The sequence below is a fragment of the Ixodes scapularis genome, unplaced genomic scaffold (assembly GCF_016920785.2).
Source record: "Ixodes scapularis isolate PalLabHiFi unplaced genomic scaffold, ASM1692078v2 PGA_scaffold8__174_contigs__length_109621045, whole genome shotgun sequence".
Lineage (NCBI taxonomy): Eukaryota > Metazoa > Arthropoda > Arachnida > Ixodida > Ixodidae > Ixodes > Ixodes scapularis.
This window is the reverse complement of record NW_024609883.1, coordinates 91388934-91406620: the sequence shown is the minus strand read 5'-3', so window position 1 is coordinate 91406620 and position 17687 is coordinate 91388934. Positions and strand designations below refer to the sequence as shown.

The 17687-nt window shown below is 46.4% G+C and overlaps 1 protein-coding gene across 1 annotated transcript; it reads left to right on the top strand.

Annotated features, from left to right (window-relative positions):
* Window positions 1–902: 902 nt before the first annotated feature.
* Window positions 903–14747, top strand: LOC115310901 (venom serine carboxypeptidase-like). Its single transcript, XM_040223238.1, has 4 exons — window positions 903–1064; window positions 3930–4260; window positions 9640–10009; window positions 14297–14747. Exons 1-4 carry the CDS (start codon window positions 903–905, stop codon window positions 14745–14747), a joined length of 1314 nt encoding a protein of 437 aa, XP_040079172.1.
* Window positions 14748–17687: the final 2940 nt, after the last annotated feature.

Here is a 17687-nt window from a genome sequence, read left to right as displayed (position 1 = left end):
AAGGTAATCATTTGGCCAGTGACCACATCAGCACTTAAGGTTCCAAGTGTTCGTTCTCCTTTTCGGTAGTCTGCCAAAGGAAAAACAGTGTTTCGAAGTTTGTGAATTCTATCTTGTTCTAAAAAGCATTGGTACAACTAATAATAATTCGGCGCAGTCGCTAAACAATATCCACAAAAAGGGCTCCTAGGAGAAATGTTATCGCTTCTCTGCGGAGCACCACTCAGTACAAAGCAAATCAAGCAGTTGATCCACATTAAAATAGTTAATTTGCTTTTCTTTTGTAGTTGACTAGTTTAATAGGGTCAACAAAGTCACTATAACCACTTACGAAGTGATAATGGCAGTGCGTGTCTTTCGAAAGCCGGGCCTCCAACATGCCCCCATGCCTTCCGTCGTGCTTTGACCGCGAGCGCGCGCGTTCGAGGTGGTTGAGACGCCGAAGCGTTGTCAAGGACAGAAGGCTCACGCTGGAGACGGGACAAGTGAAGCTCCTCTCTACCGTTCTCACCTTGTCAGAGACTATTGAGGAACTTAGTGACTTTTGACATGGAGTCAAGATATACTATGTTCAATAAAAAGTCAACAGGAAGTCTGTAGCTTTTCTATTGACACTGGCTACAGAGAAGCAACGGGACATTTTCAGCAAACAGAACGTCTGCAGTCTTTCTGATGACACTATCATCAGGAAGTCAGCAGAAAAAAAGAGCATGACAATTCTATCACGTCATAAGGCGGAAAGTTAGGTACCACAATTGAGGACGAGATAAACACACCAGTTGTTGACGCGTCCCAGGCACTTTGTTTATACGTAGAACGCAATCCTCATTTTAGCGAAATTAAATATACAAGGCTGTAATAAGTTAATTGTGTGTCACTTCAGACGCGATCAGACCGGTTTGATGCTGACGCCTTATTTGGAAAAAGGACAAGTCGAAGCGGCCAAGTACCGAAGCCGAGTGATGATGATGAAACAACGCGTCCATAGCGAAGCGTATTCTGGTTACATCACCGTGAATAAGAAGCACCAAAGCAACCTATTCTTTCTACACATCTTAGCAAAGGTATGTAGGATATCTTTGGCACTGTAACTAACAAAGTTGCTCAGGTTGTCTTGCTCTGATACACTTCCATGGGAAATATAATATCGACTCATGTTGTAGTTATAGCTGACGTACAGGGACCGTGAATTTAGATATACTCAAAATTCCCCTCTTTCTTCTGCTCCGCATCTTTTGCGAAAGTATAGTTTTCGCAAGGCTCTGCGGACATCACATCCTCATTGCTTTCTTTGTGCACCATCTCTATCATTATAAGTAACACTATCAAAGATCTGAAATATGTCGTAATACTGTATAATGGCGAAAAAATATTTTGGTTTGTAGATATATACACTTCATTTAATTTTTTTAGATGCCCACGATAGCGTGGTATGCGTGCAGGTTCGTCTACTTCTTGCAAATCATATGTTTTTGTCTAACCCGCGAAATGCACCCATGTGCATTTATTTCCCTCGGCCTCATTGAAAGACGGCACGCCCTTGGATGTCTCGTCATCTTGCTTTCCCTGCTACTTCTTGATATTTTCCTTTGATTGACGTGTCCCTCCATCCATTCAAATGTACCAAAGACGGTTTATAGAACCCTCGCTCGCCGTATAGGAGTATCCCAGCCAACACCACCTAGAATAATCAAAGCCTCCGCATCGCCTCCTCTGTCTTCATGAAACATCATCAAGGGCGGATTGCGCTAACTCGGCTGTTGGGCCCGAGTCCAACCTTCGACGCGCTGACTGAACACGAGCCCCGTCCGAACACAGACGCAGCACTCGTGCCTAATCTCAAGCCTCGATCAATCTGACTGGGATGACGGTGCGGAAGCCTTCTGTTTATCTAAGGGGTGCTCCAGCGCGCTCAACAAAAAATCGGGCTGCATCGAGCTGCATCCTATTGGCAATTGACTGAAGGCCTATTTGCCATAAACTAAAAGCCAATTCTCCATAAGCGAACAACAAATAGATAGTGTTTCAGATACGCCCTGCTTGCAATTTATTTTAGACGTTTGAATTACTCCAAGAAAGGCGTAGGTAAATGCCTAGATAAGAGAGAGAGAGAGAGAGGAGAGACGAGGACGTGGCATAAAAGTGACGTCAGCAGTGTCACATGACATGGTAACACGGCGCCTTCTGTCGCGTGACGCGTCACGCAACCATGTCACTTGAACAACGTAACTTGACCCAGGATGACACCGACTTAGCCGTCCTGTAACTTGGTCTTCGTGCGAGAATGTTGTGAATGATGACCAAAACGGGCTGGAAGCCTTTACCAACAAGCGGTTGTGTGAAAGGCTTTTGACGGGTCACACGATGAAAATAACATGCTTTATATTGGCAATGCCTTCCCACTTTCTGGCTGCCCCATGACTTGGCCCCGTTGCTCCTGCTTCAGATAATCACCGCTAGGGACGTCATACAATGAAGATGGTACTTGTTCGCTGCTCACAGCTACTAGCGCAACGTCTAAGTGATTCTAGTAGTTTCAGAACACATATTTTATAGCAGATGAGGAGCAACACATGTAGTGGTTAAAAGGGAATATATGTAGTGGATAGTAAGCATCAATCAACACGAATGGCATGTCAAACAGACGAGCTCGTAAACTTCTGCAATGTTGAGACAGCGTAAAGTGAACGTTTTTATTAGTGATGCCGAATAAAAGGCGAAGAGTAGAAGGGAAGTAAATGGCTTCGGTTAGGGGGCCTCTGGGTTTACAACCGCTAAAATGTCTCCTAAGCAGTGTTGAAGGTGTTAGCTGTGCTGCGGCTCACATTTTGTATATGACATTCTGTGCCTGTCGTCGGGCACCAGTCACTACCTCGGTGTGTGCAAGAGAAAGAACTGGGATAGTCAGCCAGAGAACCAAAAGAGAGAGAGAAAGAGAGGGAATAAGGAATGCGAAAGCGGAAATGGTAACGTGTATGTCATAGCCAAAGGCCAGATGGTCATCATTAGTTAGGGTGAGGGGACGATGGGATAACAGCTGATGAAAAGCAGCACTAAGAGGGGCCGTGGAAGCATACATGGGCCTATCTAGCTTAGAGGACAATAAGACCCCAACCAAGCCGGGCTTTAAATAAATCCTCAGCAAGATGCCGAGGATTCACTCAAACAGACATTAAGAAAGGTCCGCCTCGAAAGGCCTTCCTTTATGTCCGCCATAAAAAGGTGCCTACTGCATACTCTTGGGCAGCAGGAGATAGAATTTGGGACGCAGTCTTTTCTCAAAATGCGCTTCGTCACTTTCATGGTCCCGGGTGTTGATTAGGGTCTCAAGAAGTGACAGCCCCGTCACCTCGTTTCCCAAGTCAGCCCAAAACATGGCAGAAATGCGGTGGTGAAAAGACAAACTGATTGCCTAAGTACTACCCACAGCTACCACGCCAAGCGCCCAAAATAGCACCAAGAACGCACGAGACAGCCTTAATCACTTCGCTTACGTCGTTCACGTTTTCTGCCTTGTATTTGGAAGCGGCGCACGCTTGTGCTGGCAACTGGCAACGGGAGATTGGGCAGGCATCAGTATCCAGAAGGCTATGACCTGAGTTACCGACTGCTTAAGAAGGTGGCTTACTAGCTTGAATCTTTTTGCTTCATGATTGGTTCATCGACATTCTTATTGGCAAATAGAGCAATATCATTGACTGCGGAGTAATAACATAATTATCCGAAACTCACAACTAACTGCGTTTTCTAAGCAGCCAGTGGCTACAGTCATTATGACAAACTGCGACGTTTGTCGTTCTCTTGAGACTATGGGCCCCCAAAACTCTAAGCAAAACAAAAGCTCGGCCCAACATTTCAAGGTGTATACTGTCCGACACTGTTAGCGCGAACACAACGTCGGCACTTTCTCACATTTTACTCCGACGCAGCTGGCACCCAAGAAGGCACCCTTGCTGCTGTGGCTACACGGAGGACCCGGAAAGTCAGCTCTGTTCTCGCAGTTTCTCGAGAACGGACCTTTAGGAATCAGCGGAAAGGGAATGCTCTACCGCAGGAGACACACCGTCCAAAACTTCGCCAACGTCATTTACCTGGATCAACCCCCGGGAGCGGGGTTCAGTTACACCAAGAGTCCTCAGGGCTATGCCCAGTCTCTGCAAGACACCACTGCCGCCATCTTGGAGTTTCTTCGACAGTTCCTCGTGATGTTTCCGGAGTATCAAAACCGAAATTTCTTTGTGGCCGGAGAGTCGTACGGAGGTACGTTTGGCGACTTTAAAGACATTTGCTTTAGCCCTTCAGGATTCTATTTATTATTCCAGTAATTATTACAATGATCGGCTAAATGTTTCCTTGGTCACGCACTATGTGACTAGGGAACGTATCAAATAACAAGATGCTAAACCAAGTCATCTTGCGTATATACTTTCGCTTTTCGCCTTGTTTTCGACTTCATGCAAGACTAAACCGTAGCACGAAAAGTATTCAAACAAATTTATTCCTACTAGTCGCGTGGGATTCTCTATAGGGACAAACCAAACCAGAAATCTCTTCTTTTATTTTAATAAACTAGGCATGACCACGATTTATACTTTTAAGACTGCTGTAGCTGACATTGATCTCCAGGCGCCACAATACTTTATCATCCTATTCAGGAGATAGCATTACTGTACGTCAAAGGCTAGCGGCAGTATTCTGAAACGCTATTCGACTCCAACTTCACCTCCATTCAGCGGAGTGGAGGAAAAAAGAACACCTTCACTCAAGAGCCTTGGCAGACGCTTCTTGGCAATTCTTCCCCGGAGGAATTCTTCAAGAGTTTGTACTCCAATCCATCTTTCCCGGGGATATCTGGAGGTGATGTTATAGCAGCATGCTTCGCCTAAAAATATAACTTTGATGCAAAATATGACTATATGTGTCCGTTATCTGCAAAAGAACCTGCTTTACAAACACTGAATTGATAAATTTCAAGCTTTTCTCTAGCCAGCGTGAACGTTTGAGTTGTTTTATTGTTGTAACAAACAGAAGGAGGGCGTATTCCAGCCTGTCAACGGTTTGGAAAAAAAAAAAACACCTGCCAGTTTTTTTTTGCCCGAATTTGAGTGGTTCACACAGCACCATCTTCTTCTGTTACGCGTAAGTTACCGAGACATTCGTGTCTCAAACGTTGAGTGCAAGGCTATCTCCATGAACTGGTATCCAGACTTAAGGTGAAGCACACATGTCCCGACTCCCGGTGACTTGTGCGTAAGCAGACGTAAGCTTTCGTATAGTTACACCACGTAAGAAAATGGGCTCTCTGAAGGAGACTTGCATCAAGCCTTTTTTTTTTCTTGTCTTTTCCAAGAGTTGTGTTCTGCTCTTCGATGATTTAACTGGAGCTTGCTAACTAGCCCAGTTCTCCTCTTTGCCATTTTACCAATTACAAGCGCAACATAAAAACAGCAAGACCTGGTGCGGACTTCACGACGGCTAAAATATTATATGTATTTGTGTTGAGGTAAAACCACAGTCATCTGGCAGAGATATCGTAATTAATGGGCTAGTGTCAGTGAAACCCGCATACTCAACATGATAAGTTTAGTGCGAGCTTGGATTTTTTTTTTATTTTGATACTTGTACCAGTTTGCTCGAAGGCTTATGTATGCTCACAGAATGGCAGCTGCTAATGGACATATTAAAACGTATGGCATGTTTATAATGCGGCATGTAGATATGGAGTCAGAAAGAAAAGATAAGGCATTTGCACACGGTAGCCTAAGACCAGGTTTTATTAACATTGCGTTTTGATACAACCGTGAATCACCAGGACAATCATGCTTCGTATATCTTCTGCAGAGCTCCAAGAAATGATTGTTGTGCCTGAAGCACGAGTGCTCCGGTGTTCGCGACTGTAACTTGACGTAAGCTCCCGTAACCTTGTTTTAAAATGTGTTTAGTAATGCATGGGTTGTACGACTTTCACTCTTGCCCAAACTAGGCTAGCGGTCAAATGCTACTGTGTGGATGGGCTCTTAGAATAAATGCACATTTACCTTTTTCACTTTTTCCAGTCTTACAAAGTCGACCAATAAATGTTACTCCATAAGTTGAGTTTTTAAACATCTCACGACGCAAGGTCTAAGTCCGCAGCGATCCAGGGTAATTCGAGAATATGGTGGCGCAACGTGCTGGCAATGAGCCGCGACAATCGCCCAATGACCCGGAAGTCTATGGGTTGGAACACATTTAGCAGACATCAGGTTACCGTGCTACCTCAATGTACCAGCACCGTAGAACCGCAGTACGATCACGATGTTGAGCACTGCTATGAAGCGCAAAATTAAGCTCAAGTGGAGTTTGGAGTCGAGTAGCGTTTAAGAGTTCGGCCGTCAGACGCTTAACAACACCCCCCCCCCCCCCCCCCCCCCCCCAGTTCTCGTATATTAATTAGCCGTCGTAGCGGGTCTCAACCGTACGCCTACGTCGAAAGTCCCATTTACGACACGTAGAATTTATAACGCTGAGTCAAGCATGCAGCTTAACCCTGTCAGAAAAAATAAATGCCACAAAATTATACGACGACAAAAGCTAAGGAAGGTACTTAATATTTTCCCCGCAATAAGGATCGCATTGTTACGTGACACTGTGACATCATTCCAAAGGTGCTTTAAATGCGTACTATTTTAGGACCGCTTTAATGCATCGCCATGCCATGACATCATATGACAGACTGAAGCTTTCTTTTTTGCGCTAGGTGCTTGTTTTGCTATTAATCTGCAAGAGTCTGTATAATCTCTGACGGAATAAAAACGCCAGAAGGGTCTTCCAGTTGTCCCGCCTCTAGCGCTAGCTTCTCATCTTATATGACGGAACGGCGTCTGCGTCGCCAACGAGCACCTTGGTACTCAATCGAAGCGCGATACGTTGGGAAACCGATTTATTCGACTCAAGAGGTAGACCGTCCTGCAGTCATCGAGAGCTCACGAAATTTAGGGTGGGGCATATATTCTGTTCACGATTCTTTCTTTGTTATTGGCCTATTCGGTGTTCTTATTAGCCAATTCCGCAATGTCATTGGCTGAGGAGCGATAATACGATGTTCAGGAGCCGCCATGCCCTGCGTTTCTAAAGTTGTCCGTGACTACACGGCGCGTAAGTTCGTCTGCTTCTCGCACGGCGGTTGCGACGATGTGACAACGCCGAGCCCTTATTGGCTCATTGAAAGAAACAAAATAGTGGGTAGACATTGAGGCATATATCATTGAGGTCTACCCACTATCTTTTCAATCAAAGCCAATCAAAGCTCGGCGTCGTTCTGACGTCACTGCAACTCCCGCGCAAGTAGCAGACGACTTGTTCTCCGTATAGTTTCACTCTGCTCGAAAAGTGGCTCTGAGCACAATCGGCACCAAGATGTAATATAAACATGACAACTGCAGTAAAGTGGTCAGGTGGGCGAGATGGCTTTGACTGGACACGGTTAAAGTTTCGCAAAGAAACACAGGAACAGGAGAGAGAAACACGTGGAGGAGAGAAACAATCCTCTCCGTCGTCTACGTGATTATCTCCTCTGTGCCTGTCTTTTTGTGCAAAACTTGTTCAATTTGAGAGCATTTCAAGAACGGATGGAACAGTAGAAATCGGGGCGCACAATAACTCAGACAGAAACAAAAAAGGCATACCTCTAAAATAACAAAAGAAGAAGATAACATTATACATTAAGGTGTTGTAATTTGACGAGCTCGCCTGCTTGTTCTTTTTTAGGTCACACAACGTTAGACTTTTACAATAGGGGGTCGCGAACGCTTTGGGTCCCCCAAGAAGCTTAGAGCGTCGCACTACGCAGGCGTATACCCCAAGGTACTCGCGAGGCCCCAAGTTGAATAAGGGTCCCCCGGAGCATTGGGTCCCTTTCCTAAAGCACTTATTATTAGGTCATTCATCTAAATGTTCGTGCCCCAATCTCAGGATAGCCCTCCTAACGACAGACATCCATTACCTTGTCTGCATTCTATCTTCTGGAATCAGGGTGTTGAAACCAGATACCACTGTTTTAGGCTTTACAAAAAGAATGTAACAAAATGCCTTACTCTTTACTTGCAAATAAAATGAACGCGACAAAGACCTATGTTACTTCAAAATAAAACGAGTGAATTACCGCTACAGTCACCTATAAAACGTATTGAAGGTTACATTTGCGTTACTTTTTATTTATGAATTAAAACATTTTACTGTTTGGACTTTACGGGTATGCAGAAGCGATATATATCAAAAAACATTATGTCGACGCGAAAACTTAAAACTAACTTTTTTTTTTTACGGTTTCACTTGAATAAGGGGGCAGACGTTTGAACGTATATGCTAAATGGGACGAGTGCAAGAATATAATATATACCTTCTTTTGTTTTCTTGTCATTTTTACGTGAAACACCCTGTATATGTATGTATATAGGTATACATACAGGGTATTCCACGTATCTTGAGCCAAGGCTTAAACATATTTTGGTGCATTTTAGGAAGACGAAACCAAGCGAATAAGTTTGTTCATTGTTCGGAGCAAATTCGACAGTCTTTTTTTTATTTGGCCCAATTGACTAATTAATTTAGATTAATTAATTAACTTCTTAAATATTCAATTTAGATCAAAAGTTCCAATGACAAAACTGTAGAACGTCCTCAGAAACATCCAATTTATCCAACACGATAAAGTGTAGTGTAATCCTTTTTAAAGTCTTGGGAAGGAGTGACGTGGAACATGACTACTTTAGACGTTAGCCGAAATTAGTCACGTTGCAAGTCCTATCCGGTACTGTTTTCAAAAAAGGTGTTAGCGTTTCGCGCAGCGGTTATATAACGAAGAATGGCGAAAGCAGCCTCTCAGAACTTTTCCGCGGGATGAACATTCGCGAAACCCCTCTTCTCCATGATACAATCAGATCAGGCCAATTAGCGTGTGCAAGAAGGACGGCCACCGCACACGATTGGCTGCTTATAGAGACACGGCGTGACGTAACACCTATCAACCGAAGTGCAGTGGGGGACAGCGGGGCGGGGGTGTAGTCGGGCCGGCGGCGGGGCGCCGCGAGGCGGCCTGTAAGGGTGGCCAAAGGTGGGTTTATATTTTGTAATGAGCTTTCCGCAGAGTGTCGCCGCGAAGCGGCGTGAACGGGGGTGGAGGAAGGAGGGGGTTAAAACGCGCCCCAGTGATACACCCGCCGTCCCCCCACTGCGCGGCGCCGTAATTGGCGAAGGGGGACGTCGTCGGCGATCTTCGGTTGCTAGGTGTTACATCACGGCGTCGCTCCCTAAAATCAGCCAATCCAGTGCGGCCTCCATTGCTATGCGTCCTATCGCCAAGCCTCTCAAAATATGCACCCCACCGCCATCTATCGGCGCTTGCAGAAGGAGTTTCATATACAGTTTCCGCAAGCAGTGGGGTTGTGGCGCAATCCCGTGGCCACATTGCGAATTTTATATACGTGTGCTCCAATCGAGTCCCAGGTCGGCGCATGTACCAGGGCACTAATGCTAACGAATTTACGGTAACGAGTGCGTTCTAGGTTAACGAAAATATAACGTATTACCGGTAACGCCGTTACTTGTAACGCGTTACCGCCAATACTTCCAGCGACCCGCACTTCGTGTTCAATGCAGCTAGGGCAGCCATCGGAATCGCGCACCACCTGCAAACCCAGAAGGATTCCGACGTGTCCCTGAAGCTGGGCGGCGTCATCTGCGGAGTGGGCTTCCTGGGTCCCACACTGGACATCGTGGACTCGAGCGAGTTCCTCTACCATATGGGCATGGTGGACGAACGGGGCAGGGCCACCTTTGCCGCCACCATCCAGCAAATCCGCGAGCTGGCAGAGGTGAACCGGACGGCGGCGGTGCTGATGCTGGGCAACACCATACTGCATACGCGGCAGAATGGACGAAGAAGCCTCTTCGTCAGGCTTACGGGCTACAACGACCACGGCAGCGCCCTCACTTACGCCTGTCCGCCCCAATTCGATCACTACTACAGGTTAGTGATGCTTCAAACCGACGCGACATCCTCTCAAGACAAACTGGGACGTGGAAAAGAGTTATGAAAACTCTCCAGACCTAGGGCTCCAATCTGAACGCTTGGCGAAAACGTCGACGATGGACTCAACGGCCGTGATTGGCTGGCGCCGGGCTTGACCTTGGCGCCGGCCAATCATGGTGGTCGAATCCCTCGCCGACGTTTTCACCAACTGTCCTGATTAGTGCCGCTGCCGGAGAAAGCATGAAGCCTGGTTCAGAAAGTTGTATCGTCTACGCGCAGAACGACGGAAATGACAGAAACAAGGAAGTCACCGGGTCAAGTACTGGCCATGCGCAAAGGCGCAAGCAGTCAAAAGCGAAGCATTCGCAAGTCAGGTTGTTCCGCTGTCCCGGCCGTTGCCCTCGCTTCGGTTGTTCTGCACGCAACCAACGCAAATATGTGAGCCAGCCTTAAAGAAAAAAGGAAAACTGAAGCGGTTCTGTATTTCAGTAAAAACACCTAAATCGTCTTCAGTTTGCCTCCAGGGTCACGAATATCGAGGTTGTTTTTCAAATCGGTGCATGGAGGCAGCAGTAAATTATTTTCAAATTGCCACTGAAGCATATCTTTTCCGGAGCGTTACGTCATTAAAGGGGCGATGCAACAAATTTTGTACTTTGCGTAAATACCGCTTAAAACTGATCTCTGACGTTGATGACCTATGAAACACGCGTTCGTTTTTCACCCCACACAATAGAAGTTCCAGAAAAAAAATTAAAGAACAACGAGCACCGTTCACCCCCTCAACTCGTAACCAGAACAAGCGGCCACGTGATCTGGAGCCGGTTATATGCCGCCAATATTGATCATAGCCACGCAGTGGGTTTGGCAAAGCACAGGACACGCGCTGAGTTCCAGACATTGTTATGGCTCGGCTATTGTCGTCGTTGCAGCGATTGGACACGGGCCACTACCCAAATGCATGTCGAGGCATTGATTGTCACGAGCCCAGATCGAATGCGTACGCAGTCTTCGCGCCCGCTGTGTGAGCAGCATTTGGATATTGTCACCGCAAAGCTCGGTGACGCATTCCCGGGGATCGTACTGTTGCCATTGTCCCCACAGCTCCGCCATCAAATTTCGCGAAGGAGCAAAAGGCGGCTTTGGAAGGAGAGACTGAAAGAAAAGCTCCGCTTTCATCCTTTGAATTCCGCTGCGACAAAGACGCTTCTTGGTCAGTGGCGTTGCCCTCGAGTACTCTTGGGTCCCACTAGTGCCAGGAAGCTGGTGTAAAGTAAGAAATATTCCTACCCAATGTCGTTGCACAGGGGTTATTGGAATTTCCGCTCTCGAGCATCTTCAGGGCCTAACAAAACAAAGCTGTGCATGCATAATCTTGCTATTTTCGAAAAGGTCAGAAAAAGACGTCACGACTGGTGTCAGTGCGAGAGAATATACCTGGCAAGCTCGCAAATGCACGCGCTGCCCACACGAGCAACTCGCGCTTGGCGGCCGAAAGATTTCTTTATGACGTGACGACTGGTAGGAGGGTTTTCGTGTTTTCTCGCGTTTTGTTACAACGTGATATTTAGATTCACGGGAAAAAAATACTCTAAAATTAAAATTAATTTCTAAATCTTTTTTTTTTTTTTTTAATATCATCTTCAACTTCCTCTTCACTACTTCTGAGGTTAAGAATGTCATGAACAAATAATTGTGAAAATTGCAATAATTATTATTTTTCCTCATTGATTCACTGACAAAGAATTCATCAAACAGTCAGCCGTGTTTATAAATACATAGAATGATAAATCATAAATAATATCTAGCTACACTGATTTCAAATAAGTTAATCTGACTTCAATCAAACAATATCGTTTAAATTAAAAAAATTTGGATTTAAATTAAAAATAAAAACATTTATTTCAATCTTTTTCTACCCTGGCTAGAGCAGATCCACCTGATGTGAGGTGTGTGCACTGCATAACACTGCCAACATAAACAAGCGATGGGTTTTTCTTGTCTCTTTCTTGGATTTCAGAGATTACACCGTCAAAACTAATAGTGCGGTGGAAATTGCTCATGCCTATGCAATAAATGTTCGATGCTGGTCAACCTCTTCTCTAAGCAAAATGCGAAAAATAGCTTGGCGCTAACGGTGTTCCACAGTGTACCGCCTACGTGAGAGGACACTAATACCCATGGGCGTACCAGCCGGGAGGGGGGGGGGGGGGGGGGCAAGGGCGCATGCCCCCCAGTTTTCAGAGTAGAAGGGCAAGGCATGTGTTTTCTCCCCCCCCCCCCCCCCCCCCCCCCTCCCCCCGAAACAGCCGCCACTGGGCAAAGCAAACACTGGCTGGCGGCGCCCAAGAGATACCAAGGGCACAGCCTTCGGGCTCTGGAGGGGGGGGGGGGGGGGGGGGGGGCGGTTTGAACTTTCCCCCCCGCCTCCACACTCAAAAACAAGTTGGTACGCCCCTACTAAAACCTTTGTAGCACTTCAGCTATTAAATAATAATGACCATTTTACATAAAAATTCAATTCGAGGTGAGCCTTTCCCCGGGTCTGTCGAAGGACTTGTGAGCTATTCTCTGGAATCGCACAAACGTGGGTGAGCATTTCTCCGCTGAGCTTTTCTCCGTGATTCGTGTTGTGCGCTGTTGTTCCCTCGCGGACTCATACGCTCGTTCCAACGTCGACTGTACCTCGTTCGCACTTTTGCCTCGGTAGTACACTGCGACCTTAAACTCGCCGCAGCATCCATTACGGAGACGAGAAAACAGTTGGTCCTTCTTAGAAGCATGCTTTCGCTGAAGCAGGCGCAAATGTATGATCAGCCAACCTGGGTGCGTCCCGTGTGGCAAAGCACTGGAAGAACAGAAACGTGACGTCACCTATGCATCGCACGCGACTCGGCTGAAAGCTGAACTGGTGGACCATAATTGGACAATGGGGGATTCTTTTGACTTCGCGACTACAACGACCTTTTCGAGGGAGGAGAGATGGAGTCACTGAAAGCTGATAAAATCGTGATTCATCCGAGATGACACATTATCGTGCAACAAGAACAGCGGCACTCTCCCCGAAGCGTACACGGAACTTTCCGGTACATAAAACTGTGTTGAGATAGACCCTTGCGTTGCTGCTGCACTTACTGAAGGTGCGTCCCGCGTGGGAGCCGAAACGTTTAGAGAAATTGCTTTTACTGTTACGTCAAGTCGGTGTCCTTGTTTTTATGAAGAGGTCTCTCGGCTTTTGGAGCATTTTCGAACACAGAAAAAAAAAAAAAAAGTGAATACTACACTGAACGCAGTCTTGCCCACCATCATGGTGGGCAAGACTACGTTCAGTCTTGCGTGTTACGAACAAGCACAGCCGCAATGACCACGCGCAGCGGGAAAAGCGAAAGCGTTAAAAATCAGGTGACCGTTTTCGTGGCTCTCATTGGTCATTGCAGACGCCTACATCCAACGTCGGCACCAGGCGTGCTATTTTTTCTGGCCCGACGAGAAACAGGCGCAGCGACGAAACCGAGCGCATGTGTCCGAAATGACGCCGCGTTGACGTCGACGCGTGCGAATCGCGCACAAAAGCGCTCCATGCTGGTCACGCTTTAGCGTTTACCATGGTTACCATTACATGTGAGGCGCTTCCCAAGGTTCATGCAAACGCGTTTCTTAAAGATCCACAGACTTTCACAAATTAGAAAGTCAATTAACAAATAATACATCTTTTTAGGCGACTGATCGTTACGATTAGCCCCATATACTATGCCCCCTGGACGTATAACTAACCTGCACTAACCGCATAAATGTAGATTTCATTGCTTTGTTCAAACAAATCTGCTAAGCTTAAAAAAAGAAAAACACGCCCGGTATATATGCTGATGGAAATGGTTCCACGGTACTCTGGTAGGTGGCGCCAGTGTGCCAGTGTGTTCTCTTAACGTGGGTACTTACGAGAGATTCTAGATCCAAGAGAGGGAACTACTCAAATTACAGTGAACGTTTGCAATTTAATGGCGGACGCGCAATTTAGTTGCTCTTGAGCATTCGTTAAGGCGTATAGAGGCTCATGATCCAAGCTTGAAACCCTTGCAGGCGATGGACGCTTGTTTCTCGTCTGTCTAATCCTTGCAGCTTGTAGTGCGAAAGACGGCCCATAAAACACGTGACCCCGATTTACCAATTGAGAACACTCCGTAACCTAGGCAGACTAGCGGTTGTAAAATAACTCAACACACACAGCCAAGTGAACCAGCCTTGAGTGCATCCATTTTTCATCTCGTGCTGCTACGATCGCAGGTACGCTCAAAGGCCCATCTTCAAGAGAAGCATCCACGTGAGTCCCACCGCCCGGGTGGATGGCGACCGTATAACTGTCGCGCTCAACCTCGGCATGAAGGACTACTTCACCGACATCAGTCCTCTGGTCCAAGACGTCCTGGACTCCCAGCGTGTCCTTGTCTACTCGGCCCAGATGGACACCGTTCTGCCTGCCGTGAATCTGGACAAGTACTTCCGGTCCCTGAACTGGACAGGAGCCGAACAGTTCAGGGCGGCCTCACGTCAGCGATGGTACTCATCCGGAGAGAATCCGCCGATGTTGGGTTACGTGACAACAGTCAAGGACCTGACGTACGTTCTGTTGATGCGCGCGGGGCACCACGCCTCGTTTGATCAGACGACGACGGTGTACAAAATGATTAAGAGCTTTGTCTCGGACCTCGACTTCTTGACGTCTTACGAGGAATGAACATTAGTAAAATGATTAGAGTACTGTGGTATCGCCTGATTACTTAGCGGGGTGCTTGAAGTATTTCACAAACAAAAATGTAACTGAAAAAAAAAAAGAATTAAATGCGTTTGCTCAACTACTTTTCTAAATCAAGCGGGGCAGCTGAATCAGTGTACAGAACCAAGGACGTCAATTTTCCCCCGAAATTTAGATGGGAAAGTAAATTGGTGTTTAGGTTACAAGAAATCAGGTCACGAGACCTCAATTTCTACCGTAAATTTAGCGGAAAAACGGAATTTAACGAAACAAAATTATTTGGTGTCTAAATCGAGTAACGTTCTCATTTTCCCGACAATATAATGGAAGAAATTGAACTGGTGTTCTGTTCACGTGGCGGTAGTTTTCCCGCTAAATTTAGAGAGGAACCTAGATCGGGGTATAGATCGAGGAGCTTCCCGAAGATCCAGAAGCGCAATGGTGGCCTGGGGAAATAAAAATATTTTTGTAGAACATAAATTGGGCGGTACCTAGCGGCACCTAGCCTATCTACTTGCGTATCGAAAGCAGTTACTCAGTATTTTCGTCGTCAGCACTGCGATGTTAAACGGAGACAACCGATACCCAGTTACTTCGCGCACTTTACGGCTTAGCTGTTCCTCGGGTCACAATTCCTTCGTCAACCGCACATCACGGAGGAATGGTGATCCAATCCGCGAAACCAAAAGCCGCTCTCAAAAGCGCAAACTCGAAGCCGCTGTTTATCACGTAGCGGGAAAGAAGGTTACATCGCTTGCCACCACATGGCAGTGTCAAGCAGAGAAATTGCAAGTAGGTAGGCTAGGTGGCGCTAGGTACCGCCAAATTCATGTTCTATAAAAAATATTTTTATTTCCCCAGGCCACTATTCGCTTCGGGATCTTCGGGAAGCTCTACTATACACACATGGAGACACATTACGCATACTAGAAGCATCAATCAGGTGAACATACATTGAGTGCATACGCGTACATGGCACATACAAAAATCAATACAACGGCACACTAACCCGAACAGCCCGAACACTACACCCGAGTTCTGCGTTTCCGTCTTTTGTACTGGTCGTTTTGAACGTACGGAATTTCTCGGTGACTGCCTTAGCAATAAAAAATATTCCCAGCATGTTAGTTTTTTCCAGCAATGTCATACCTCTGAGAGTATTTTGAATGGCTCAAGGGATGAATCTCTTACTAAAAAGTAAACGCTCGATAATGCCGTAATTATTTGAAAGCCAATAAATCAAGCCGCTCCAATGCGGTTTGAAGCCATGAGTTTGTTTCCCCGCACGCTACGTCGTTGACTGTATTTGTATTGTAGTGTTTGTTTTTCTATTTGTGCTGTTCGCGCATGGCTTTAATTGCCGTCTTGAATTAATCTCTGTACAGCGGATATTCACTCAGCTGAAAGTGTTGCTTCACGTGCGAAGAAATAGCTTTTCGATCAACTTGAATGCAGTCAAAGCCGTGACTTGCGGCAGGTGTTAAATGAACGCAGCTACGCCGTAGCGAACTCGAAAACGTCTAGAGTTCATCCCAGCGCGCCACTTGGAGGGCAGTTTCTCCAGGAACCGTAGTATATTTAAACAGTAAAAGAAAGGATAGCTTTTCTTTTTCTTGATTTTACTTGCTATTCTTCCTTAATGCTATAATTACAAACTGTAAATATACGTACTTTAAGTCATATTTTAGTACTGCTCCGTCCTTTCCCCAGAGCATATTTGCTCTCGGGGAGGAGACAACGGACAGTCACATTGGCCACACTGTACGATAGGAACTTACAGTTCAGACGAGCGTTCCAACATGACTATCCGCACGTCCGATCGATTTCACCTAATTCATCAAGGGGTCTTAAAATTTGTAATGTAAAGCGAAATGTCAACCTCCGACACTTCGCCCCCTCCAATCACGGCCCGACCAGCGGCATCAATGCCCGACAGTTTACGTCATCTCATCTTCTTGTTACATCACTGATACGTGAACACACGGTCACATCGGCGATAATTCCAGTCTTCTGTTCAGAACGCACAACACTGCCATCACGATGTTGCTGATATATTGCTGACACGCAGAAATACTGAACCATGCTGATTGCCGGTTGGCACTCGGCATCGGAAAATAGAACCCAACTGAGCACAGAAGGCACCCAGGCAACCAGCAGCAAAACCTGCCTGTCTTGAACGCAGTTGCTGCTATTTCCATAGCGTCGAAACAGTTCCGCGTGGTTCCGTGTGGGTCCCGCAATCCGGAGGAGGCCATCTTGTCCAGCGTACGTAGCGCTGCTGGCACTGCTCTGGAACTTCGCTGTTTCTAGCGGCTTCGTTGGCTCGTTTGATAAAATTAGTGATAAAAACGTTAATGCAACCAAAATCTTCTGCAAATTTGGACAAGAAGACGAAATTACAGGCGGCCTTCGCTGCCGCTGAAGCTCAATAAACTCAACAACATTTATTAAAGAGCGAAAAACGAAACTTGAGATCAGTCTGGGACGGCGCAAGTTTTCTCCGGTCTGCCTGGAGATGGAGAAAAAACGTTTCCATCCTCCCTTCTTCTCGTGGCCGCTTGGGGGCGCGTCAGTAGAAGGGAGGAAGACGCGCCGTTGCTACCTTTTTCCTCTATTTTTCTTAGAGTGAAGGATTCTGCAAAGTGGTAGTCACGCCAAATTTGTTCGCTGTAGATGACTGTTCTAACGGTCGTCTGAAGACCAGAGGCCAGATTCACGAAACGATCTTACGCCAAAATTGTGCGTAAAACAAAACGTAAGAAGAAATTAATATTCACGATACGAAATTATCGTAAGTTTTGTGCAGGTTACGACAAGGATCCTACGACAGCTCCGAAGCTGTCTTACTCTCGTGGTTCAAACATATCTTTTTTAACGTCGGCTCGCTGCTGCATCTCCGAGGCCGCGAAAAACGCCGCGGCA